Source organism: Panicum virgatum, chromosome 2N, assembly GCF_016808335.1.
Source record: "Panicum virgatum strain AP13 chromosome 2N, P.virgatum_v5, whole genome shotgun sequence".
NCBI classification, from domain to species: Eukaryota; Viridiplantae; Streptophyta; class Magnoliopsida; order Poales; family Poaceae; genus Panicum; species Panicum virgatum.
The window spans coordinates 48,909,478-48,934,198 of record NC_053146.1 but is presented as its reverse complement, the minus strand read 5'-3'; the positions used below and the strand labels follow the sequence as shown (position 1 = coordinate 48,934,198).

Below are 24,721 nucleotides of genomic sequence, written 5' to 3'. Positions count from 1 at the left end.
TGAAAAACTGACTGCCACGAACTAAGGCAAAAGCGATAGGAGATAGCACAACATATACATCTTGGCTTGTTGTTCCATTATTGGTCTCGACCACGAACACAGTATTAGTCTGAGACTTCCAGCGCAATTATTCAAAAGAAAAATCTGATTATTGAATTCAGCAATCAGGTGCGCATCTTGGCTTCTTGTTCCATTGGTCTCGACCAATGTGGACCAATGTGGCCGTTGTCACGCATGACGACGCACTCATTTCCCGGCGAAGAAAGCGACGAGCCGGTCCATGAGCACCACGGTGTCATCGCAGCCGGGCTTGAAGAGGAAGAAGACATGCTCCTGGCCCTTGGACTCGAACCACTCCACCGAGCCGCTCCACCCGCTCGCCGCGAGGGCCTCGTAGTACGCCCAGTCCCTCGGCCGCACCAAGTCCTGCTCCGCCGCGCAGACGAGGACCCTCTTGCACGGAAGGTTCCGCAGGCTCGGCGCCGCGGCGACCAAGGGGTTCATCCGCGGATCGTCCGCGCCGTCCGTCGCCTCGGGGAACGCGAACGCCCACAGCTTCTCCGAGAACGCCGCCCACTCCGGCGTCTCCCCGTCGATGGGCTCCCTCCCGCCGAACCCCGCGTGGAGCAGGACCGCGCCCTCGATCCGCGCCCCCGCCGCCGAGCCCGCCTCGCCTTCGGCCGCGGCCATCATCGCGACGTTGTGGACGATGTTCCCGCCGGCGCTGTCGCCGGCCAGGAAGAGGCGGCCGAGGTCGCCGTGCTGCGACAGCCAGGGATCCCCGCCGTCAGAGACCGCCCACTTGAACGCGCGGAGCGAGTCCTCGTAGCCGGCCGGCAGAGGGTGCTCGGGCGCGAGGCGGTAGTTGACGGAGACGACGAGCAGGCCGGCCCTCGCGGCCAGGGAATTGAGGAAGCGCTGGTACACCGGAGACGCCGCCGACTGGGTGACGAAGCCGCCGCCGTGGAAGTAGACCAGCACGGGGAGCTTCTTGCTGTCGGCGTCGGACCGGGAGGCCGTGTCCGGGAGGTAGAGGCGAACGTAGAGGCCAGTGTCGCCGTCGATGACGACATCCTTCGACGTGACGCCGGTGCTGCCGTCGAAGCTGGGCGGCACGGTGGTGGTGCCGATCAGGCGGTCGATGCGCCGGTCGCTGTAGATGCGGAAGAACGGACAGTCCAGTATGACTTCCGAGCTCGGATCCATGGCGAGTGTGGATGGGAACTGGGGAGTAGTTGTGAGTGGTGATTGGTGAACGAGCTGATTGTTTGACGTTTCTTGTCGCGGTAGACAAAGCTTTTCACGACACTAGGACACACCAGGCCGTCTATTAGTTACTTGTAAACTTATATAGGAGGGGAAGCGAAAACTTCAAAGAAGCTGGTGGCACTGGCACACGCAGTCCTGGGCATTCGGTTAGATCGGTTCGGTTTTTCGGTTTTCACAGAAATTCGGTTTCTAAAAAATTAGAACCAATCGGTTCTTCTCAGGAATGGAAACTGAGAAAATTCGGTTTCGGTTAGTTCGGTTCGGTTCCAGTTCTAACCGAACTAACCGAGATTTACTAAAAAACGAAAAAAGAATGAAAAAAGAAAAAAATTTGCCGGCAAGATGGGCTGCTGCATGCTCCCACGGCCGCACCATGGATCCGCCTCCGCCACACCCTCCCATGGCTGTCGCTGCCGCCGCCGCGCCCTCCCCTGGCCGCCGCATCGTCGATCCGCCGCCGCCGCGCCAACCCACGGCTGCACACCGTCGTTCCGCCGTCGCCAAGCCGTCGATCCAGGGCCGCAGCGGCCGCTGCGCCGTCGATCCGCCACCGCCTCGGCAGCGCGCCGTCGTTCTGTCGCCGCCGCGCCGAGAGTAGAGGAAGGGAGACGGCGGTCGGGTGCTGGCGGCGGGGGAAGCAGGCACCGCCGCGCAGGGGAGGGGTAGCTGGGCGCGGACCGGGGCCTTGGGGCTTGGGGTCGGGGGCCTCGAAGCCTCGCCGGTCGCCGCCTCTGGGTCAGGGCAGGCGGGGCAGCGGGCACTCGAGGGGGGCGGCGGGCACTCGGGTCGGGGTCACGGGTGGGGGTATGGGACGGGTGGGAGGGGGGCACTTCATGTTAGGGTTTCCTTTTGGGCCTTGGGCCAGGTTCATTGCTCATGGGCTAAATGTATGATGTTGTCGGTTCTTCGGTTAACCGACAGAAAAAACCAAACCAAACCGACTACTTCGGTTCCTGAGAACCAGGAACCGAAATGGAACCGAACTTCTCAGTTTCGGTTCGGTTCGGCTCCGGTTCTCGGTTTTTTCGGTTCGGTTCTCGGTTCTCGTTTTTTTGCACAGGGGTATCACTCATCTAGTTGAGTTAGTAGTTTAGTATCCCTTCAAAAAAAAAAGAGTTAGTAGTTTAGTACCGTATGTGGCAGGTAATCTTACGTGTCATATATAGTCCCCACAAGCCCGTTTGGATCAGGATTAATTTTCAATCCTCGAACGTGGATGCCAAATACTCCTAGAATTACATATGGATGAAGTTAGATTAATTTTAACAGGTAATGGCTAAATAAGTATCTGTTTGGATCTATCAGCTAATTGACAGGTAGATGCGGGTGGATTCAAAAGGGAGTAGCTAATTCGCAGCTAAACCTCCCATAACAAGCTACTAAATAACAATTATCCAATTAGTTGGTTCAATCCAGTTAATTCTAGCTAATCAGCTAATAAATTAACTGGGTGGATCCAAATAGGATCTAAGTAGTTGGAGCATATTAGTTCTAATTATCCCATAATTAGTTTATGTTTAGACCAATCTTCATATTTAGGGTTATTTTTAAATTTATTTTAGAGTCTGTTTGGATGAGCTAAAATTAAGAGCTAAATTTATTATTTATAAGCACTCATATCATTACTAATACGCGCACCAGCGTTATTGAAAATAATTCCTAACATCGTTCGGGTGGTGGTTATGCATGGTTGCATCATGTCGTGAGTATGACTAAATGGTCGCCGAAGGGCGAAGGTTCATTTGTAATCAAACCAGACCTTTTCTCTTTTATCTGTACTACCAAAAAATCTGTAAGTGGGATGATTATTATTTCTGCTGTGTGGCACCGAGTGCGATCCCCGCGCTAAGGAGTTCTCTCTCTCTCTCTCTCTCTCTCTCTCTCTCTCTCTCTCTCTCTCTCTCTCTCTCTCTCTCTCTCTCTCTCCCTCCCTCCCTCCCTCCCTCTCTGAATTTCAGAAGCAAGTGCAGGGATAAAACTCAAACTCTTAGAAAATAGCAGCATGTTTACATTAGGTAGTTCCTCGGTCCTCACATGCTTTCGGTCTTATCGCCATTTCTTCTTTGATGAAACTAAGAATTCTGGTTGGAGTCTGCGATAGCCCTAGGAAGATCCTCCTGTTCCGTTCATTCCATATATTCCAAATCGTGTACAAAAGAATGGCTGCAACCTTGTTTTTATTTTGTGCACTTGTGTTCTGCAATGAAGAATTCCACCAGTCCTCAACTTGAGTTTCTGGCAGTGGAGCATTGATGAGTCCCTCCGTCCATGTTTGGACCAAGAACCAAACCTCCTGAGCAAATGGGCAATGCAAGCAAAGATGTGTGGCCGTTTCAAGGTCTTGCTCACAGAAACAACACATTGAATCACACTCTATTCCTTTCACCATCAGGTTATCAGTTGTTTGTAGTTTTTGTTGGAGAAACAGCCAGCCAAAACAATAGTGTTTGCCTTCAGCCTTTGCTTTCCAGATTGCAGAGGAGATGAAATTGCAGTAGGATCTGATGAATTGGATCGCATAAGCAGATTTTGAAGAATAAATTCCATTTGCAGTCCATTTCCAAGTGGTGTTGTCAGGTTGTTCCAAAAAGGTCACCCCTTGCACCCGCTCCCACAGAAGAACAAATTCAGCCATTCCATCTGCAGTTGACATCCTCCACAGCCCCCCGAGTCCAAGTCTGATTTTCCACTTCTTCTCTTACTGTAAGCCCCTTACGCCAAGCCAACTTGTAGAGGTGCGGTGCGAAATCCCTAGGAGAAGCACCATTTGACCATGTGGACTCTCAAAACAAAGCAGTTCGGCCATAGCCTAGGTTGACCACAGTAGAACATTTGAATAGCTGCTTATCAGTTTCAGAACAGGGAATGTCTGAACCCACCCATAGCTGATCAGGGTTTGTCCATTTGAACCACAGCCAACGAAGGCGCAAGGCTCTACTGATTTTTTCCAAGTCAAGTACTCCCAGTCCTCCTTTAATCTTGGGCCTTTTGGTTTTGTCCCAAGCAACTAAACATTATGCACCCTTTGCTTCAGCCGAACCATTCCACAAGAAAGTCCGTCTGATCTTATCAATCTTTTTCACAGCCCACTTCTTTGGCTCAAAAACAGTAAGGAAGTAAACCGGGATAGAGGAGAGAACTGTATTCATTAGTTTCAAACGTGCAGACTTGTATGCATAGATGATGTAAAGAAGCATGCTCGGCCAAATTTTGGAAATAAAGAAAACATACAAGGAGGAAAAAAAATCCAGGGCCGGCTCTATGGTTCGGAGGGCCCTAGAGCGAACCAGGTCTTATGGGCCCTCTATGCTAATTTTTTTTTATATTTATAAGTGATAAATTATATTGTAGTAATAATATGCACTCAGTTCTTGTAATAACTTTAATAATACAGAGTAATAGAGGACTAAAATGAGACTATATGTTTTGAAAAGATAAAATCAGACTAGTACGGCTATCTCAAGTAAGAAAAGCAAACTCTGACGACTCAATCAAGAGTAACACATACTTTTATTTCAGATAAAAAAAATATCTTGATTATCATCAGATGAATAGTCTTGAGAATTTTTTTTCACTCGTAGTTGGTAGTAAGCAGTGGAGAATGGATTAATGATCTCACAAAAAATGGAATTAATTATCACTATCACTTATGGACTGATTGAAAAAAAAAAGTGAAAAGACTCCGTGAGCCCCCTAAATCCTGATCATCCGCAAGGCCGCAGCCCGCAAGGCTAGGCTAGAGCGTTCATGGCCTCGTGGTCGTCGTGGGCACCAGGCACGGCCGCACGCGCACCGGAGCACGACGTAGTCTCCTTGCCGAATGCCGGTGACTGGTCTGTTTGACCAGAGCCCTGACGGCTACAACGCAGCACGGTAGCATGCAGCGGCAACAATAGCCAATTGATTCGCTGTTTTGTTTGATCGACTATCATTTTATCGCGACTCTCTCTGCTATTCTTTGCTGGTTGGCGATGCCTGCAGTGCATACATATATGCGGCTGGGCCCTCCTCGGGTCTGGGCCCTAGGCGGTCGCCCCTCCCGCCTAGCCCCAGAGCCGGGCCTGAAAAAATCAGCATGTGAATAGGTGTGTGTTGTGGACCAACACCCGACCCAATAAAAGTGCTTATTTCTTTTTTTTTGTTTCGCCTCGCACAAAATTGTGTTCATCTTCAAATGATTCTGTTTGACTTTTTAGTTGTATTTTGATTGGCTTTTTGGAATAGGGACTATGGGAGGAGCACAGGAGACGTTCCGTTGTTAGGGTTCAAACTTGACGCGGGGTGTGGGGGGAGCCGCTCCTGGGATAGGGAGACAACGTCAGAAAATGTTCACCATGATGACGGCCCCCACCCCACCCCCTCCCCCGCCGTCACTACTTGTCGGCCTGTCCTAGCCCACCAGATGTCTCACCCTACGCTTCCGGCTGGCGGCGTCCTCACCATCAGGCCGCACCGCTCAGCAACCCGCCGTGACTACTTGTCGGCCTTCCCCTTCTAAGGTCGGAGCTTTGGAGATCCCACCGGCTCCTCCTTCCCTAACTCCAGCGAGATATGTTGCAGATAGCGGTGCAAATATGTGCCTCTTAGGGCCAGTCTCAATGAGAATTTCATAGAGGGTTTTATAGCATTAAATATTATTACTTTTGCTGATATGGCAAGAAGAGAGAAGGATAGAGTTTTATGGGATGTGAGGAGAGTTTTATCACCATAAAACTCATATGTCACAGTTACTTAGTTCCCAGACTAGGTAATTGTGTCCACGAAACTCCCACTGAGACTGGCCTTAGAATATCCATTGTCTCTCTTTAGTTCAAAAAATTGACTTGTTTTTCAAAATAAATTTGAACTAAAGAGGGATGATGGATACCTATTTGCACCCCTAGTTGGTGAAGAAAAATAGATGTCGCAGACTTATTGACCCTGGTTCGGGCGTTGATTCTGCGATGCTAAACAGTACTCCATCCGTCCTAAAATGTAGAGCATTCTAGAGTTTTTAGGACAGATTATGATTGTGTAGAAAAAACTCTCCTGTGAAAATAGATGGAAGCGTTGAACCTCCCGTAGGAGGCTGCACCTTTGTTATATAGGCAGGGAATAACCCCTGCGTGATGTACACGGTAGTATCCTTGAGTTTGTTGTATGAGATCTCTTCCTACAACTAACCAACGCATGACTCATGCATTGTTACAACAATCGGCCTACAACAGAACAACAGAAGTTAAGATACTCCTAACAAACTCAAGGATACCCCACATAGAAGATTACACGCTTATCTAACATCTCCTACCCCTAATTGTTATGTATTGGGACTCTATTTGGGTCATTAAATATTTGCTAATTAAGACCGTGTTTGGTTACGGTAGAAAATTTTTCGGCACGTTTTTCGAGAAGAGAATCTGGTATGCATGGAGTACTAAATGAAGTCTATTTGCAAAACTTTTTCAGAGACGGGTGTAACTTTTCGCGATGAATCTAATGACGGTAATTAATTAATGATTTGCTACAGTAATGCTACAGTAACCAACCTCTAATCGCGCGGTCAAAGGCCTCATTAGATTCGTCTCGCGATTTACACGGGGGGTTGTGGAGGTGGTTTTGTAATTAGACTTCATTTGATACTCTAAATTAGTGGTCAAAGTTGCTACAGTAATTTCATGGAATTTAACCAAACACGGCCTAAAGTAGCATGTCTTTTCCCCCATGCACCTCCCTCACGTGCACATCCTCCTACATGGTTGTATGCACGTCTTTCTATTGAGAAAAAATAGAAAACAATGCACAATTAAGATGGCTGTGTTCACTTTCAACCTAGCATGTCTTATATTTGAGGATAAATTTTGAATTTTTGAATACCCTACTCCTTCCGTCCTGAAATATAAGACATTCCGACATTTTTGGAGAGTTAAAGTTTTTCAAGGTTGACCAAATTTATATAATAAAATAATAACATTTATGATATCAAATATGTACCATTAGATTATCTATTAAATATATTTGTTTAGTGTCATAAATATTAATGATTCTTTCTAAAAATTTGATCAAATTTAAAAAAAAAAATTAACTCTATAAAATTATTGGAATGTTTTATATTTCAGGATACAGGGTAGTTTCAGGACGGAGGGAGTAAGCATCAACCTCGCGCGCGCAAACCCCGAACAAATTTTAAAAAAATTAACTCTATAAAATTATTGGAATGTTTTGTATTTCAGGATACAGGGTAGTTTCAGGACGGAGGGAGTAAGCATCAACCTCGCGCGCGCAAACCCCGAACATTACCGCTACTGGTGCGGCAGTGGCACCGTGGCAATGCGAGTTTGCGACACAGTTCTCGATCCGAAGGCCTGTACAGCGCTGGTGGGCGAATCGATAATCTACTATTTGGTGGGCTGACTTCTCGTTCTGAGTGGCCTGTATTTTGGTTCTTACAGTGAAGCGTGAAGCGGTGCCATCCGATCCAAAGGGCGCTGCCTTCCTCTGCAATCGGTCTGTTTGTTGTTTGTGTGATGCATTCCACGTACTGTTCTGTTGTCTGTTCTAAAGCTTCGGCAAGGAGCTCCAAGCCTGCACCAACCAAACCAACCTGGCAGGAATGTCGCCGCGCTGTGCGAGATGGACACATCGAGGCAGACCGAGACACCAACGGCACAGCGCCATCATGTCTCTGACCCGTGATCGCCTCTACTGTACGAACGGTAAGCGCGCACGGGGATCGGAGAGAGACGATGTGACGAGGCTCCACCGCTCCTGCTCGTAACTGTTACGGACGCGCCCCACTCCGGCCCGGCCGCCGGAACGCGAGCCCGAGAGGCGAGACCCCGCCCGGAGACGAAAGCCGGATCCGCGGTAGCCGGTAATCATCGCCAAGAACTGTGGCTCCGCTCCACCAAACGCTGGCAATGATAACCCGCCGCACCCAAAGCGTCACGCACGCAATGCCACCGACGCGCCTCATGATGCGCTCGGCGTGTGCCGGGGTGGCGGAGTGCGTGCAGGACCGACGGCGACGACTGCTCGCCGCTCCACCCTCCGAAACGAGCACCCGAGCACCGCCAGCCATGATCCCGGCCGCGCCCACCGCGCCCGGATCAGATGCCGAGGCCGGTGACCGCTGCAGGGCCGTTGGCGCCCGAGACCGTACGTCCGCGCGCGCCCACTGGGATGCTCGCTGCCGGCGCGGAGAATTGCTGGCCGATCTGATGCCGTCGTGGCGGGGAGCTGAACTGCTGATTGCTGAACGCCTGAAGCTGGGGGATCAGCGCGCGTTCCCGTGGACGACGGGGCTCCTTTGGTTTGGGGGCAAATGATTGGATCGGCTTTCGTGGCGGTCGCGTCGCACGGCCAGAACACGCCGCCAGCGCAGCCCAATACTGGTTGGCGAGGACCGTGAGGTGAATGATCGAGCAGCCTGCGCCAAGGACTGAAACTGAAGGCGTCCATGACGTTCTGACAGATCTGATCTGAGCTACCGTCGTCGTCTCCGGGACGCAACAATCTGGCAAGCTGCTGATACCACGTACTCGTACTGGGCAACTGCCTACCGGCAGGTGAATGTCGAGAGCCCTCTGTCTTCGTAGGGCTCTGTTGCCTGGTGCTGGAGACTGCTGCTGGAGTGGTGTGAGATAAAAACACTATTAGTTGATTGGTGGCTAGAACCTGTTGCTGGAGTGGTGTGAGAAGAAAACACTGCTGGCTGGCTGGAGGCTGCTGGAGCATAACAGAGCGTGGTTGGTGGCCACCGGCAGCTGAGTAGGTGACTGTCGAGTGTCGAGACCCCATGGAAGCAGATGCGAGTAACACAGGGAAGCAGGAAGCTCAGAAGCTGAACCAGGCGCGGCCCGATCAGATTGCAGCATACAGGCTCGAATCAATTCCCGCACCGTCGTTAACACTCTGTAAAGCGAAGCTGTCCACGGATCCCAGACTCTCCTACAGTACTTCATTTTCTACAGGAGTCCGGAAGCTGCGTCCAGCTCGAGCCGAGTGTCAACCGCACTTTAATTCGCGGCCTCATGCGGTGCACTGAAGCTGAGTACGGATACAGCTAAGCATGGCCTTCGTAAGACTTACAGGCGAATTCGATGCAGCAGGGTATGGAAGCAAGCAAAGCAACCGGGCAGGAGCATCGAGCAGCGCAGGTACAGGCGCATCCAGTTTGTTACCGCCGAGGACGGAGCAGTCTTTTACGTGTTCGTCGGAACGCGAGGACCGGCCGGCCGGGCCGCCGGGTCATGTGCACGGTGCCCGGCGACCCTCGGCGCGGCGGTCGTTTTCAGCAGCGAGGGTCGCTGTCGTCGCCTCTAAGAGCAAGGCTCAGTTCCGGCGCAAAAAAAATTTCGTTGGAATAGACGAATCTAATGATGCTAACTAATCCATGATTAATCAATAATTAACGGATGGTTACTGTAGTATTACTGTTGCAAATCATGGATTAAGCAGGTTCATTAGATTCGTCTCGCGATTTACACCCCATCTATATAAAAAGTTTTGTAAATAAACTTCATTTATTACTTTATGCATGTGTCGAAACATTCAATATAATGATTTTTTTTGTGTTTACGGAATTTACGAGGCGGGAACAACGCCCAAGTTTAATAAGCCTCCGTGAGAGAGAAACGAAGTGAGAGAAAGAATGGACTACTCGCGAGCCGCTAGCGAAACCGGGCGCATGCATTGATTGAGCGGATTGCTGCACTCTCATTCGCTCACCACGCGACGATAGCATTAAAGCTCTCATGGGCCCCGTCACCCCCAGCTCGGCTGCTCGACGCCGGCGAGCGGGCGTGTTTATTAGACCTGCCCTAAGGACCGGCGCGTGCTCACTGACGGACCGGTGGTGCCGAGCCCGGGCACGCACGCCTCGCGTTTTCGTACGCTCGAGGCATGGGCACGGCATGTGCGCTGCACGGAGGTGCATTCATGGCGCAGTCCCCGAACACCCGGAACCGGCGAGGGCGGCAGGGCGATCTCATCTGACCGGCCGGCCGGCCGCGGCCGGGGGACCAAGCGCGAGGTTGGTGAAAGGCTCCGGATCGCAGAACCGTCTCAACAGGGGCATGGCATGCTTCGTGAGGTCACAAACGTGTTCGAGCGAGTGGGCAACCTCGTGGTGGATGGAAGAGGCGAGGGCCTGATCCGCCTCCGGGACACCGGCTCCGCGGCAACCTGCGGGACGGACAGCCGTCAGCGAGGGCTCGTGGCCGCACGGCGACAGGGGGCTGGCTCTGGCTGGCTGGCTTTATGCGTGGAAAGGGCAAGGCAACGGCATTTCCGGCTGCCGCCTCCGCAGCGCAGCTCCTAGCTCCCCAGGCTCCCGTGCTCGTCACTGTCGCCGTCTTCAAGAACGGGGGCGCAACTCGGCAGTTCGGGGGGTCTCTCTTAATTAGCACGGCGCGGCGATCCGCTTGATGGTAGCCCGGAATGCTACACGGAAAAGGCAGCGGAGTTGGCAATTGGCAGCAATGTACTAGCAAGAGTAAAGCTCACACCTTCACCTCGGGCGGTTGGGCCACAGGATCATCGAGTTCGATCAGGCGTAGTACGAGATGGAGCCGCCCGGGCTCGGCATCATGCCGGCAGCTGCCGAATCCGCAGCTCCGGGCATCAGCGTGCTTGTCTGATTCTGAAGAATGTTCACGGCTGCGCAGCGTGATCTTTCGGAACAACAGCGGAGTAACATGCGTACGATATCCTCCGTGACCTTTTATTTTACGAAAATACAGACGCCTGCATGATGCTGTTGCTACTCTACTCATGTCGTATCAGGGCCGGTTTCAGTTCGGGAATAATGCTGTTAAAGTCAGTTAGGTGAGCGTGGGAGCACTGCCGGATTCGAACACCGGATTCAGGGAGGAGACCGATCTCATTCTCATGAAAGCCATTGATGGCACTGAAAGCGCTGGCACGGCACTGACTCCGGCCGCCCGGCACCACGCGGCGGCCCAACGAGCGCTAGACGTGTCAGGATGCTGATTTTCAGCTAGCCACTGTTCACACCGAACAACAATTGGCAACCCAGGACCTCACATTCTATCGAGCAGAAACTGCGTAGTCCAGCGACACGTTTACAGGAACGGGTCGGGTAGCAAAATTCGGCACTGACACTGGCACGGCTCACAAGCAAGCGTCCTGCGTCGGACCGACAAGAGTACAAAGACCACAGCAGCGGCGCCTCCCGTGATCCCGTGGCGGAATATTTTTTCTAATGGCGCGGCGGGCTGGCTCCACGAAAGCTGTAACTTTTCAGGAGCACGGGGTGTGCCGTGTGCGGGCTCCCGGCATCACCGCGCGCGCCCTGCATGACAAGCTGGAGCCGGCGCCCCTTGCCGTGCCTTTGCGACAAAGCTAGCGGCCGGCACACTCCGCCTGGTGGCGCCGCCGTGCTGGATCGCCTCATCAGGCCACTAATTGATGGATCGATCGGCGGGTGCCGGCCCACTCACCGGGAGACAGATCGGTGTGGGAGCCAGGTTAGGCTTTCTCCAACCATTTCCCCCATCCAACTCCCCCTAAACGTACTATTTACTATATTTTACTACATCCCTTCAAAAAATTCCTCCCCCTATAACTCCTTCTCTCCAACCATTCCCCCCATATCTATTCTCCCTATATACTATCACTCATTAACTAACTATTTATTTAATGTTTTTGAATTTAAAAAAATCATATAGTATTTGTACTGCCATAATACATATTATCATCGTGTTACGGGGCTCAAACGAGATTAATATCGCGAAGAAACGGTGTGATTAGAGATATAGGGGGAGTTGAAACTCCCCCATACATGGGGGGAGATTCATCTCTCCCCCTAGGTAGGGGGAGCTGTGGGGGGAGCCGTTGGAGCGCCCGCTCCCCCAAAGCCCCCCCTACATAGGGTGGGGGCGGCTTACGGTGAGCCGTTGGAGCTCGCCTTAGGGGCGCTAGACCGGCGAGTGGAGGCAGCGTTGTGTGGACGAGGAACGGGACAGCCGAGCGTGCTGAGAATGCGCGCGCCATTGAATGCTGGATGATCGGTGTGGGAGCCAGGTTAGATTTTAGAAGCAGCAGCTCGTGATGAGGATGCCGATCAGCGAGGTGAAAACTGAAAAAGGCTGAGGGGTAGAAATTGTGCCGAGAATGTTACGCGAGAATCCAGCAAGTACCACGGCTGTGGCGGAATGCAGAGGTGATGCTTTGATTAGCTTAAACCCCATGCTGCTGAGCCTGTAATTCAGACAAGCATGGAAGGATTCAAGAAGCGTTTGCACTTTGCAGCTTCGCAGAGCTAAACGACTAAATTAAAGCTGTGTGAACCGTCAGTTTTTTTAAGCGCCTGAAACTTTCCGCCCAAAAAGCAGTGGGTCTGGAAAACCCTTTCCAGTTCGTCAAAAAGCGGAGCGCGAGTTCCCCTCGCCCAAATCAAGAGCAGAAATCGCGCCATTGACAGCATTCTTAAAACCTTTTTTTGGCGGGGATTGATGTGCACTGTAAATCGCGCGGGCACATGCCCTGCATGGTACGGTCCAGACTCGAGCCAGCGGCAGCAGAGAGAGAGAGGAATTAAAGGCCGGTCAGGCGGGCCGGTGCTAAAGCGGTCGTCCAAAGCCCACCACCACGATCCGCGCCACGGAAATAGTGCGGTGCGCGCCCAGCCCTGTCGGCTGCCTCCGCCCATATAACCGGACCCATCATCCCCGTGGCAGCCTCAGTCCCCGAGACGCAGCACGGCAGCAGCAGCAGCAGCGGTGCGGACAGGCAGAGCCTGCTCACAGTCTCACACTCCACTCTGCCACCCTCTGTCTGAGCTGCCTCCGTTGCCATGGCCGCGCGGATCTTGCTCCCGCTGCTCCTCTTCCTCCTCGGCTCGCATTGCTGGACCGGGGCGGCGGCGGCGGCGAGGCGGCAGCTGCTGCAGGCGCGGCGCGCCGGGGATCCCAACTCGCAGGTCAAGTTCGACTTCTCGCCGTTCCTCATCGAGTACAAGAGCGGGCGCGTGAAGCGGCTGATGGGCACCGACGTGGTGGCGGCGTCCTCGGACGCGCTCACGGGCGTCACCTCCCGCGACGTCGTCATCGACCCGTCCACGGGCGTCGCGGCGCGGCTCTACCTCCCGAGCTTCCGCGCCAGCGCCCGGGTGCCCGTGCTGGTCTACTTCCACGGCGGCGCGTTCGTGGTGGAGTCCGCGTTCACGCCCATCTACCACGCCTACCTCAACACGCTGGCGGCGAGGGCGGGCGTGGTGGCCGTGTCCGTGAACTACCGCCTGGCGCCGGAGCACCCGCTCCCGGCGGCGTACGACGACTCGTGGGCGGCGGTCCGGTGGGTGCTCGCGAACGCGGCCGGGTCGGACCCGTGGCTGTCCCAGTACGGCGACCTGTCGCGGCTGTTCCTCGCCGGCGACAGCGCGGGCGGCAACATCGCGCACAACCTGGCATTGCGCGCCGGGGAGGAGGGCCTGGACGGCGGCGCGCGGATCAAGGGCGTGGCGCTGCTGGACCCCTACTTCCAGGGCCGGAGCCCCGTGGGCGCGGACGCCACGGACCCGGCGTACCTCCAGTCGGCGGCGCGCACCTGGAGCTTCATCTGCGCGGGGCGGTACCCGATCACCCACCCCTACGCGGACCCGCTGGTGCTGCCGGCGGCGTCGTGGCAGCACTTGGGCGCGTCCCGCGTGCTGGTGACCGTGTCGGAGCGGGACCGGCTGAGCCCCTGGCAGCGCGCCTACTACGCCGCGCTCCGGGGCAGCGGCTGGCCCGGGGAGGCGGAGCTGTACGAGACCCCCGGCGAGGGCCACGTCTACTTCCTCACCAAGCTCGGCTCGCCGCAGGCGCTCTCCGAGATGGCCAACCTCGTCGCCTTCATTAACCGCGACTAGCAGCCGGGGTGCGGAGTCGCCGGCTCGCCGCTGCGGCGGCTCAGTAACCGCGACGGCATCAGTATACTACAGTAGTGGCTGTAACTAGCGAGGAGTGAGGGGTTGCTAGTACTAGTAATTACTAGTTTTTTTTGTCCTTGATGGTGATTACCGGTCGATTATATACGTCGTCGGAAGAAAGGTTCCTCCCCAGCAACCGTCCGGATGGAGAGGGGGACCGGTGCTCGTTCGCCGGCCTGCCCGCGTCGCGTCTCATTGACTGCAGTCCACAGGCTAGCGTGCTATACGGCTAGTAGTAGTGTGCAGCTGTGCTAGTGTTGCTTGGCCGCCGCTGCCTGCGTGCAGCGGTTACTTCAGTTACAGTGCTGCCGTATAATATTCGTATAGAAGCGTCACTCTACTACTAGTACCAGCTACCCACTGCAGCGTGTATTTTTTTCTTTTTCTGCCAGTGCTATATGGTTGGTGATTCTCTGGAGCGGTCAATTTCCTTCTGTGCTCTGTGGCAGTCGACGTTCACATGAGGCGGCGGCCGGCGCGGCGCGGGCCTAGCCACCGCGGTCCGCGGCGGAGAATGTGTGCCTCGTGACCCTTCTTTTTTGCTCGGGGAGTGCGAGCGTGTCAGTGTGATTCCATTCCAGCATTCGGGGGGCTCGGGCTCGGGCTCAGCGTCGCCGCGGCGCCGGTGGTGGACCTTGGTCCGTGGATGGGTGGTGGTGGTGGGCTTTGGAATCGTGTCCCCGGCCGGCGCGCGCGGGCGTAAATGAAGGTGGCGTCGTCGCGCACAGCGCACGCTACTCCAGTACTGCCGCCGCGGCGTATAGTCTCGGGGACCACCGGCCGCGCGCGGTCGGCACCGGCACCGCTGCCGCATCCGGAAGAGCTGGCTCGCGCTCGTGCCGCGACGGCATGTCACCGCTGCCGCATCCGGAAGAGCTGGCTCGCGCTCGTGCCGCGACGGCATGTCTCTGCGGACGGCACTCGGTGCCGGCCACCACGCCCTTGCTGTTCCGGTGCAAGGCTGCTCTGGATCGGAGCGCACGGCGCGGGCACGCCGGCGGGCAAAGCTCGCCGAACGTTCACACTCCTCACGTGGGGTGTCTGTACGTTCGCGGCGCGCGCCCGCTCTCCGGCCCTTTTGAGCTCGCACGGGCACCGGCGCTACAGTCGCGCTGTTACTTTCCTGCGTGCTAGTGCTAGTACGGTGAAAACGGGTTCTGTCCGGGCGGCCGAGGTGCCCGACACGGATTCCCGCGGGTGATCAGCGCCATTTCCCCACTGGCAGGTGTCTCGAAATGGACGCCGCCGGTGACTGCGGCGGGGAACGGGCCCCCAGTTCCGGCGGCGGGGCACGGGCCTTCGTTGCCCGGTCGCACCGTGGAGTGTGGAGTGGCGGGTACGTCCTCCAGGCGACGGGTACGGCGCGGTGCGCGCCTGTGGGTGGATCTCGCTCGGCCGCCGTCTCGTCTCGGTGCGATCGCAACGAGACGGGGCATCGCTTGGCTGCTACTGTCTCCGTTCTAAATTATAATTCATTTCAAAAATTTTGGAGAATTAAATTATCTCAATGTTTAATTAAAATTATAGAAAAAAACACAAAAAATTATGATATCAAATAGATATACTATAAAAATATTACTAATAAAAAATATAATGATATTTAATTGGTATCATAAATGTTATGATCTTTTTATATATATTTAGTCAAATTTTAAAAATTTTGACTCTTTAAATTTTTTAAATTAACTTATAATTTCAAACGGAGGCAGTACATGCTAGTACTGCCTGGTAGTAGAGCGCTAGAGGTCGAGGGGAAGCCGACCAGACCACTACCAGCGAGACAGCGAGTGATCCGCAACGCGACGGGCAGGAGCGGATGCGGCGCGGCTTTTTGCTCGGGCCCGGCGGGGGTTACCATGCGGTCACGTGGCGTGTCCAGTTAGGGGCCGGGCCCATATCGGCGTGCCCCCTCGCGTGAGCACGCGCATGAGGGTGGGAGCGTCTTTTTCCTCGCGTTCCTTCTTCCTCCCTTTTCATGGGCGGCGATGGCCTTGGGGTCCGACATTTTGGAGTTGTTTATACTGCTGCCATCGTATTGCTGCGGGGGTCGCGAGAAAAGTCGTAAAAAGAAACACGACCGGGCATCGGGCAGCATGGGTGTGCAGGAGTGGGTGACACGCGTCCTCGCTTGGCGTGTTTGAGGCGGCAGATTACTGATTCTTCGCCTGTTACTCCGAGCGAGTTACGGAGTTAGGCAGCTGATGCAGCAGCAGCACGGTGTCTCTTCACCTGCAGCAGTAGCATCAACCACGATCCATCATGGAAGGAGATAGCACGCAGGTTGAGTGCTGAAAAATTCAACTCGGGGGTGCGAGTGCGTGAGGTCGAATGAAGCTTAGGGCCGAGATGGGCTTTTCCTTTTTCGTTGCTACTGGGCCCTGACTGTGCTTTGAGCCTTTGAAGGCCGTATGGCCTGCGTGAGTTTTCTGGCGTCCTGAGGATCAGGCATCCGGTGATGCCAAAAGAAAAATCAGCTATTCCATCAGTACAAAATATACAACAGGCGGTGCAAGCTTACAGCTCACTTGTTAAGATTTCTTAAAATGAAATTTACCCACATGTGTTTAAGCTCTCAACTCAAAATGAGTGCTCGTATTTTTCTAATTTTTTACAAATAATTTATTTCAAATTTTAACCTACCCGGCATTATTAAATTCATTTGGAGGTGAAATGAACCAAATATAAACCTACTGGGTCTGCAAGAAAAGTCAAACCAAATATAAACAGTACCACATCGATCCAAATTCTTTTTCTTGCATAAATTTTGTACTTTTCTGCAGTCATTAACTGCTATTCTAGTTTTGATTCCACAAGTTCGATACAAGTAAATATCATGAGTTTGGGAACGAGCGGTAGCTTGGTTGGTGGAGCGGCTGGCTGCAACGCCCACCGCCCCGCGTTCGAGCGCTGGCTCGGACGGGGTTTTCCCACCGGGAACAGTTGTTCCCTAAATAATTTCAGATATCTGTCTCTTGCACGTGGAGCCACAAAGGGAATGCGACGCGCCCGTCGCCTACGGAGTTGGAGGATTTTGGTGATCTCAAGAAGGACGCGGTGTTAAATCTGTGTATAGTTATAGGGTTGTTTGTACACAAGTGGTGTGTGTGGAGTGGGCGTGCGTGTGTGTACCAAATGAGAGGCACTCAAAAAAAAAGTAAATATCATGAGTTTAACCATGGACAAACGATTAAACAAGATGTATTTGTCATCACAGTTTCCTCGGCACGTTCAACAAAGGTTCACGAGCACTCATGCCCTGAAAAAAAGGAACTGCAAATATCAGCAGTTCCAAAGCAATGTTCAAAGGATGTGTGTAACTTCCAGGGCTACCTAATTTAGCGGCTGGAATTTTGCTACGCTAGGTGTAAGTGTGTAACATCGGCAGTTTTGTGCAGTTCTCGTTCTTTTGATTGGGAACTAAGCATCAAGAAGCAGCTTGCATGTTTTTTGCAGTGTGCCTTTTTTTTTACTTGTTCCTACACAGCTCATCCTCTGCAATATGACAAGGTCATTGATCACAGAGTTTAATTGTTGTAACTTGTAAGTTAAAACTAGGGTTAACTACAACATCAAATCGATAAGGGTAGCAAAATGGTTCAAATGATTGCTTAGGAATCAAGGAGAATAGGAAGTATTAGCAAAAAAAAAAGCACTATAGCAAAAGGTCTCTAACATAAATACCAGTAAGAAGCAGCCTACAAATACAAATCAAATCGTTCCCTCAATGCTGAAACGGAAACATACAAACACAGATCGAATCGCCATTGCGCGTAGCACTCTAGCTGGGTGCTCAGGATCCGTTGACGAACGTGACGATGCGGTGCATGAGCTCCCTAGCATTGGTGCCCTCCGGCTTCTCGAGGAAGAAGACGTGCTCCTCCCCTTCCGACTCGAGCCACGCGGTGCTCCCGGGCCACGCGCTCGCGGTCAAGGCTGCGTAGTACGCACGGACCCTCGCCGTCGCCCAGTCCTTCTCCCCGGCGCACACGAGAACACGCGGACACAGGAGGCTCTCCAGCGCCGGCGCGCCCGGCGCCGTCGGGTTCATCCTCGGGTCGTCCGCGCCGCCCGCCGCTCCGGGGCACGCGAACTCCCAGACCGTGGCCATCCCCTTGGCCTTTGTCGCATCCTCGCCTTCGACGAGCGTGTTCCCTCCGAACCAAGGGTGCAGGAGTATCGCGCCCTCGATTCTAGGCGCAGCCGGGTGGGAAGCAGAGGCCAGCCGGACCAGAACGTGGTGCACCATGTTGCCGCCGGCGAGGAAGAGGCGGGCGACGTCCCCGTGGTCGGCGAGCCACTCGTCCCGCGCCGCCGCGGCCCACTGGAGCGCAGCCCAGGCGTCGTCGTAGGCGGCGGGGACCGGGTGCTCGGGCGCGAGGCGGTACTCGACGGAGACGGCCAGGACGCCGGCCGCGGCGGCGAGGGACGCGACGTAGCCGTGGTACTGCGGCGAGACGGCGGACTCGATCAGGAACGCGCCGCCGTGGAGGAAGACGAGGACGGGGAGCTTCCCGGAGGAAGAGCCGCGTGCGCCGAGCCGGGGGAGGAAGAGGCGCGCGGAGAGGCCGGTGCTGGCGTCGAGGACGACGTCCTTGGACGTGACGCCGGTGGCCGGGTCGAGGCCAGCGGGCACGCGCTCCGGGCGGTGGAGGCGGTCCATCTTGCCGCTCCGGTAGATGCGGAAGGCGTCGCAGGCAACCACTACCTCGTCGTCGCGGGACTCCATGGCCGTGGCAGATCAGAGCGGCTTGCTGACTTGCTGTGGTCTGTGGATCGAAGAAAGAAGGCTTCGAAGTGAGTCGAGCGAGAGCCCTGGCGAGCCAAAAGCCGCACTGGCCGCACCTCCCACGGTCGCCTATCTGAATAGCCGATAGCGACGAACAAACTTGTCATGTCTCACGCAGTCAAGCCGTGAACAGCGGGATTAGTTCAGTAAACAAGTACGCTTCAGATCCAAATCAGAAAGAAGCATGAGACATTAATCCTAAAAAAAGAGACATGAGAATCTGTCACGACTCACGAGGTCTGCTAACTTGTCGTATACGGATTCTCAAAAAAAAAACTTGTCGTATACGGAGTACCATGGTGATGGCCAGACCCTTGACGAGGGCTGTGTTTGGTTTCTCTCGTTCTATAAAAAATAGTAATATTTTGACAATTAATTATAGTGTCAAACGAAGTAAATTTACAAAACCAATTTCAGAATCCCGCGCTAAGAATTCTGAAGATTCTAATGGGGACTTTGACCGCGTGGTTTGAGGATGATTACTGTAGCATTACTATAGCCAATCATCAATTAATTACCGTCATTAGATTCGTCGCGAAAAGTTACACCCATCTCTGAAGAGGTTTTACAAATAGTCTTCATTTAATACTCAATGCATGCGAAATTCTCTTTTCGAAAAACGTGCGCGATAGGAATGCTAGTCTAACCAAACAAGACCGTGGAAGGTCCTGCATTTTTTTTATGGAAGGAAGGTCGGATTTATATCCAGAAAACGTGACAACAAGAATGGGCCATTTTTAACGTGGGCTGAACTTTAAAGCACATGAATGCTCTGCGTAAATGGCCCATTTAGACATGTAAACTAAATGGGCCGTAGAAATGTATGGATCGAATAGTAGTAGCATTGGCCCACCATGACTACGTTTCTGTTTGCTTTTGAGGGCCCCCCGCCACAGTCAGAGGCCTTCATCCTTTCATCCACTGACAAAACCCTAGCTCGTTCCCCACGCTCGCCTCGCCTTAAACCTCACCCTGCCGCCGGCCGCCATTTCGAATTCGCAATCGTAGAAGGCGAAGCAAGGCGAAGCGCCGAAGCGGCGGCGCGGCGCGGCGCGGCGAGCGGCCACCATGGCGGAGCTGAAGCGGCTGTCGGAGAGCCGCGACCTGACGCGGATCGAGCGCATCGGCGCGCACTCCCACATCCGGGGCCTGGGGCTGGACTCCTCCCTCGAGGCCCGCGACGCCTCGGAGGGCATGGTCGGGCAGCTCCCGGCGCGCCGCGCTGCGGGGCTCATCCTCCAGCTCATCCGGCAGGGGAAGATTGCCGGCCGTGCCGTCCTCCTCGCGGGCCAGCCCGGCACCGGCAAAACCGCGCTCGCCATGGGCATCGCCAAGTCGCTCGGCGCCGAGACGCCCTTCGCCTCCGTCGCCGCCTCCGAGCTCTTCTCCCTCGACCTCTCCAAGACCGAGGCGCTCACGCAGGCCTTCCGCCGCGCCATTGGCGTCCGCATCAAGGAGGAGGCCGAGATCATCGAGGGCGAGGTCGTCGAGATCTCCATCGACCGCCCCTTATCAGCCGCCGCCGGCTCGGCCGCACCGTCCGGTGCCACTGCGCCCGGCAAGACCGGGCGGCTCACACTCAAGACCACGGACATGGAGACGGTGTATGAACTTGGGGGGAAGATGATTGAGGCTCTTGGGAAAGAGAAGGTGCAGAGCGGTGATGTGGTTGCGCTTGACAAGGCCTCCGGTAAGGTTACAAAGCTTGGCCGATCGATTGGTAGGTCGCGGGATTACGATGCTGTTGGCCCGCACACCAAGTTTGTCAAGTGTCCAGAGGGTGAACTCCAGAAGCGCAAGGAGGTCGTGCATTGTGTCACCTTACACGAGATTGATGTCATCAATAGCAGGTATCTTCACACGACCCTTCACATGAATTCTTTCAAATTTTAGACTGGGGCCGATGTTCATAAAAGTACTCAACTAGTACTTCTCCAAACTTCAACAGTTCTGACAAGGGAATTTGCAATATACCTTTACAATGATGTACTATATATTGATGTTAAATGGCAATTGGTGTTGCCAATTACTACAAAAGCAACTTATATACTTGCAAAAAAAAAATCTGTATCAATTAGGATAATCTACACTGAATTTTATCTGCCTTATGCCAAGTGCTAGTGGTGGTTAATCTCTGCTGCTGGAGTTTTATTTCAGTCTTGGCAAATCAAGCAGCACTTTGATTATGCAAGCAATCACTCACACCTAAATAGCAACATTTCAGTCTTGATAAATAGCAACATGAAATTACATTTAGAATTGTAATCTGTTTTCCCCCCAATGTATCATTAAGAATGTACTGAATAATAGTGAGATATCATTTCATTGTGATCACCATATCCCTTGATTGAATTTAGGAATTACTGGCTTACAAGTTACAACCTGTTGAGGTTGTGATGATATCAGGAATCACAACTATCCTCTATAATGTTAAATTGCTACTGTTCCCTATGACATTCATGTCAGCTATTTGGTGCTGCAGTTATTTTCTGGGTTCTAATTCCATGAAGTTTATATCTATTAAATCCATCAAAATCATTACTTGAATATCATTGTACTCCCATAGGAATCCTAATAGAAATAGAGTGTTACACATTGACGTAAGCATCCTCTAAGATTTTACTTTTCAATAGAGAAGACATTGTTGAGATCTGCTTATTGGTTGCCCAAAACGGGATCTGATTTGTCTTTTGGCTTGTTGAGAAATGGAAAATGTATGTTAAGAATTCACTAGAATCTTATAACTTGATTCAAAGAAAGGACCTGCTTGATTTTCTGTAAGCTTTCACTTTGGATTAGGGTGCAAGACTGCAAGTCCAGGAATCCAGGATTAGATAATGTTAGAACAAGTTAACCCTATTTGTAAAAATTAGGGCCTGTTTGGTAGAGCTCCATCTGATTCTGATTCTCTATGGGAGCTAATTCTCTGAGAGAAGTGATTCTATGGCTGAAAATGATTATCTTTGATTCTCTAGCATAAACACATAAAATCAGGATGGAGAATCACTTCACCGAATCAGGAGAAGCTACTTTTGTCAACTCCCAGCCTCTTAGTTCATTTCACAGAATCACTTCATGGAATCAGCCGAGAATCACTTCATGGAATCAGCCGAGAATCACTTCTCTCTGAAAAGTATTTGGCAGAGCTCCTGCTGGATTCAGCAGAGAATCAGCTCTGGGAGCTCTGCCAAACGCACCCTTATTAAGTTAGTTGATTCCACAGTGTCGTAGCTCCAGAAGGAGGGCTACAGCCGGGTGGCGTAGTGCACCCGCCTAATCCCAGAGGGTGGTTACTCGGGGAAGTGCAAGCAATTCGTCAGATCTACTCATGAAGCAAGAACACAAGAACACTCGGGGCTTCAGAGTGGTTCGGGCCGCCGAAGCGTAATACCCTACGTCCACGGAGAGCTGTATTGCTCTTGTGTCTGTGGATGAGTCTATCCTCTGCCTCCAAGTCCCTTTTCGACTTGACCCCTTCTCTAACGGGCGTCTCCCTTTTATAGCGCAAGGGAGACGCGTACACAGGCGTTGGACCCCGACAGGTGGGCCCAACGAGGATGTATAGAATACCATGAAAAAGGTATTAATAGTGCTACAGTGGTTGAGAATTTCTCCCCGGATACGCTTCATCGCACTGCAGACTCTCTAACCGAGGGGGGGGGGGCTTCACTTGTCCCATCGTCGAGGCGCCCGTTGAGGCAGTGTAGGTTGCGGTGTAGACTGTTGGGTCTACCGTGTAGGCGTCATGATGGGCAAAGGCGAGCTGTCGTGTCTAACTGTCATAGCAGACTGACGCGCGAGGCGTGGGCGACGCCAGCGGCGGCACTGTGCGCCTTGGTAATGCGCGATCTACAGTACAGCCTGGCAAAAGTCACCTCGGGCTCTGCTGTGGCAGAGCGCACTTACGTCTCCCGCATTGAATGCGGTAGGTGGGCGAGTCTTCCCGAGGAAGCTTCGCGGCCGCGCGCGTGCCTGCGCCTGCGGACACGTGGTGGCTCCGGACCCCCCCAGGTGGGGTGTCTGTTCCCTCCCCGCTGAGGGGTCCAGATAGTATATGGGGGTCCGGGACCCGTGGGAGGTCCGGGACCCGTGGGAGGTCCGGCCCCCCGGCTGTTTTGGCTGAGCGCTCCCTTCTCCGGGACACGTGGCGTCACCGGACCCTTCCCTAGCAAGGAATGGGTCTGGGGCCGCTGACCGGGTGAGAGGGGCTTCGGACCGTGGGGGTCCGGCTGCTCAGGCCGTCAGCGCGTAGTCATGGATAACTACGAGGCTCTCGCCTAGACACAGCAACACCTCTGGAACACGTGGTGACTCCGGACCCGTCCCCGAGCGGGAAGCGGGTCCGGGACCGTTGGTCCGGTGAGATGTAGCCGGACCCCTGGGGTCCGGCTGCTCAGCTCCTTGGGCGTAGTTACGGATAACTACGCGAGTCTTGACACAGCAAGAGGGGGTACCCTAGTCCAGAGGTACCGACACACAGTTAAAGCGATTTTTTGTGCATGCATAAGGAAATGGACCCTTGCTCGAAGAAAAGTTACAGAGATATTCTACACAAACATATAATTTGCAGATATGTACAATCAATTTATCTGTAACGGATCTTGACCTTAAATGCTTTCTAAATACTGTCCCCATGAAACTGCTGGCGTAATCCTAGGAGCCCTATTAGAGGACCCTGTTTTATTGGAGTTGCATTGACTTTTTCCCATCAGATCTTTCTCGTGCTTTCATGATACATTGTTTATTTTTTGTTCACATGGGACACATGATTCAAAAAGATTACTGATTTTCAGATGTAATTTATTGATGTGCCAGGACTAAAGTAACCAGCCAGCTTATTTCTTTTATCATGCTATTTTCTGTGCAGGACACAGGGTTTTCTTGCATTGTTTACTGGTGATACTGGTGAAATTCGTGCAGAGGTCCGAGAGCAGATCGACACAAAAGTTGCAGAGTGGAGAGAGGAAGGGAAGGCTGAGATTATTCCTGGCGTTCTGTTTATTGATGAAGTGCACATGCTGGATATCGAATGCTTCTCCTTCCTAAACCGTGCATTGGAAAACGATATGGCTCCAATCCTAGTCATTGCAACGAACCGCGGGATCACATCCATTCGGGGGACAAACTACCGGTCACCACATGGGATACCGCCAGACTTCCTCGATCGCCTCTTGATCATCACGACGCAGCCCTACTCAGAGGATGATATCCGCAAGATCCTGGACATCAGGTGCGATGAGGAGGATGTGGAGATGTCTGCAGACGCCAAGGTCCTGCTCACGAAGATTGGCGTGGAGACCTCCCTTAGGTATGCTATCCACCTGATCACCTCTGCTGCGCTAGCCTGCCAAAAGCGCAAGGGCAAGGTGGTGGAGATGGACGATATTAGCCGGGTGTACCAGCTCTTTCTGGACGTGAAGAGGTCGACGCAGTACCTGATGGAGTACCAGAGCCAGTACCTGTTCAATGAAGTAACAGGGGAAGCGGATGGAAATGATGCCATGCAGTCTTAAAGTGGGTTGGTATGTACTGGCTGGTGTATTTTTGATGCTTAGTTCCTCGTTTAGATTGATGTTACCCTGACGTGTGGTGGATGCAGAGTAGCTGCTGTAGGTGACTTTACAGTTCAATATATTTTTTATCAAATTTGATCCCAGCTGGGATTAATGATTAGTTTGGATTATGCAACCTATCTATACGTGTATATTTGCTGTAGGTGACTAAAGTGCTTTTAAAAACCTTCGCTTTGCAGCATA

General features: G+C 53.0%; 4 protein-coding genes across 4 annotated transcripts; 2 read left to right on the top strand and 2 right to left on the bottom strand.

Moving 5' to 3' along the window:
* Nucleotides 1–22: 22 nt before the first annotated feature.
* LOC120660904 (tuliposide A-converting enzyme 1, chloroplastic-like) lies at nt 23–1,413 on the bottom strand. Its single transcript, XM_039939569.1, has one exon. It carries the CDS (start codon nt 1,204–1,206, stop codon nt 247–249), a length of 960 nt encoding a protein of 319 aa, XP_039795503.1. The 5' UTR covers nt 1,207–1,413; the 3' UTR covers nt 23–246.
* Nucleotides 1,414–12,935: 11,522 nt separating this feature from the next.
* On the top strand, nt 12,936–14,605 carry LOC120660903 (probable carboxylesterase 2). Its single transcript, XM_039939568.1, has one exon. The coding sequence runs from the start codon at nt 13,064–13,066 to the stop codon at nt 14,117–14,119; it is 1,056 nt and encodes a 351-aa protein (XP_039795502.1). The 5' UTR covers nt 12,936–13,063; the 3' UTR covers nt 14,120–14,605.
* A 3,206-nt stretch (nt 14,606–17,811) lies between these two features.
* LOC120658874 (probable carboxylesterase 12) lies at nt 17,812–19,105 on the bottom strand. Its single transcript, XM_039937015.1, has one exon. It carries the CDS (start codon nt 18,903–18,905, stop codon nt 17,970–17,972), a length of 936 nt encoding a protein of 311 aa, XP_039792949.1. The 5' UTR covers nt 18,906–19,105; the 3' UTR covers nt 17,812–17,969.
* Nucleotides 19,106–19,877: 772 nt separating this feature from the next.
* On the top strand, nt 19,878–24,721 carry LOC120660901 (ruvB-like 2). Its single transcript, XM_039939567.1, has 2 exons — nt 19,878–20,815; nt 23,833–24,721. The coding sequence occupies exons 1-2, from the start codon at nt 20,034–20,036 to the stop codon at nt 24,476–24,478; spliced, it is 1,428 nt and encodes a 475-aa protein (XP_039795501.1). The 5' UTR covers nt 19,878–20,033; the 3' UTR covers nt 24,479–24,721.

Bases quoted from the DNA above. Each gene is read 5' to 3' on its own strand.
- LOC120660904 (XM_039939569.1), bottom strand. From the start codon at position 1,206: ATGGATCCGAGCTCGGAAGTCATACTGGACTGTCCGTTCTTCCGCATC.
- LOC120658874 (XM_039937015.1), bottom strand. From the start codon at position 18,905: ATGGAGTCCCGCGACGACGAGGTAGTGGTTGCCTGCGACGCCTTCCGC.
- LOC120660903 (XM_039939568.1), top strand. From the start codon at position 13,064: ATGGCCGCGCGGATCTTGCTCCCGCTGCTCCTCTTCCTCCTCGGCTCG.
- LOC120660901 (XM_039939567.1), top strand. From the start codon at position 20,034: ATGGCGGAGCTGAAGCGGCTGTCGGAGAGCCGCGACCTGACGCGGATC. The intron at 20,816-23,832 runs GTATCTTCACAC...TTTTCTGTGCAG, and splicing joins ATTGATGTCATCAATAGCAG to GACACAGGGTTTTCTTGCAT.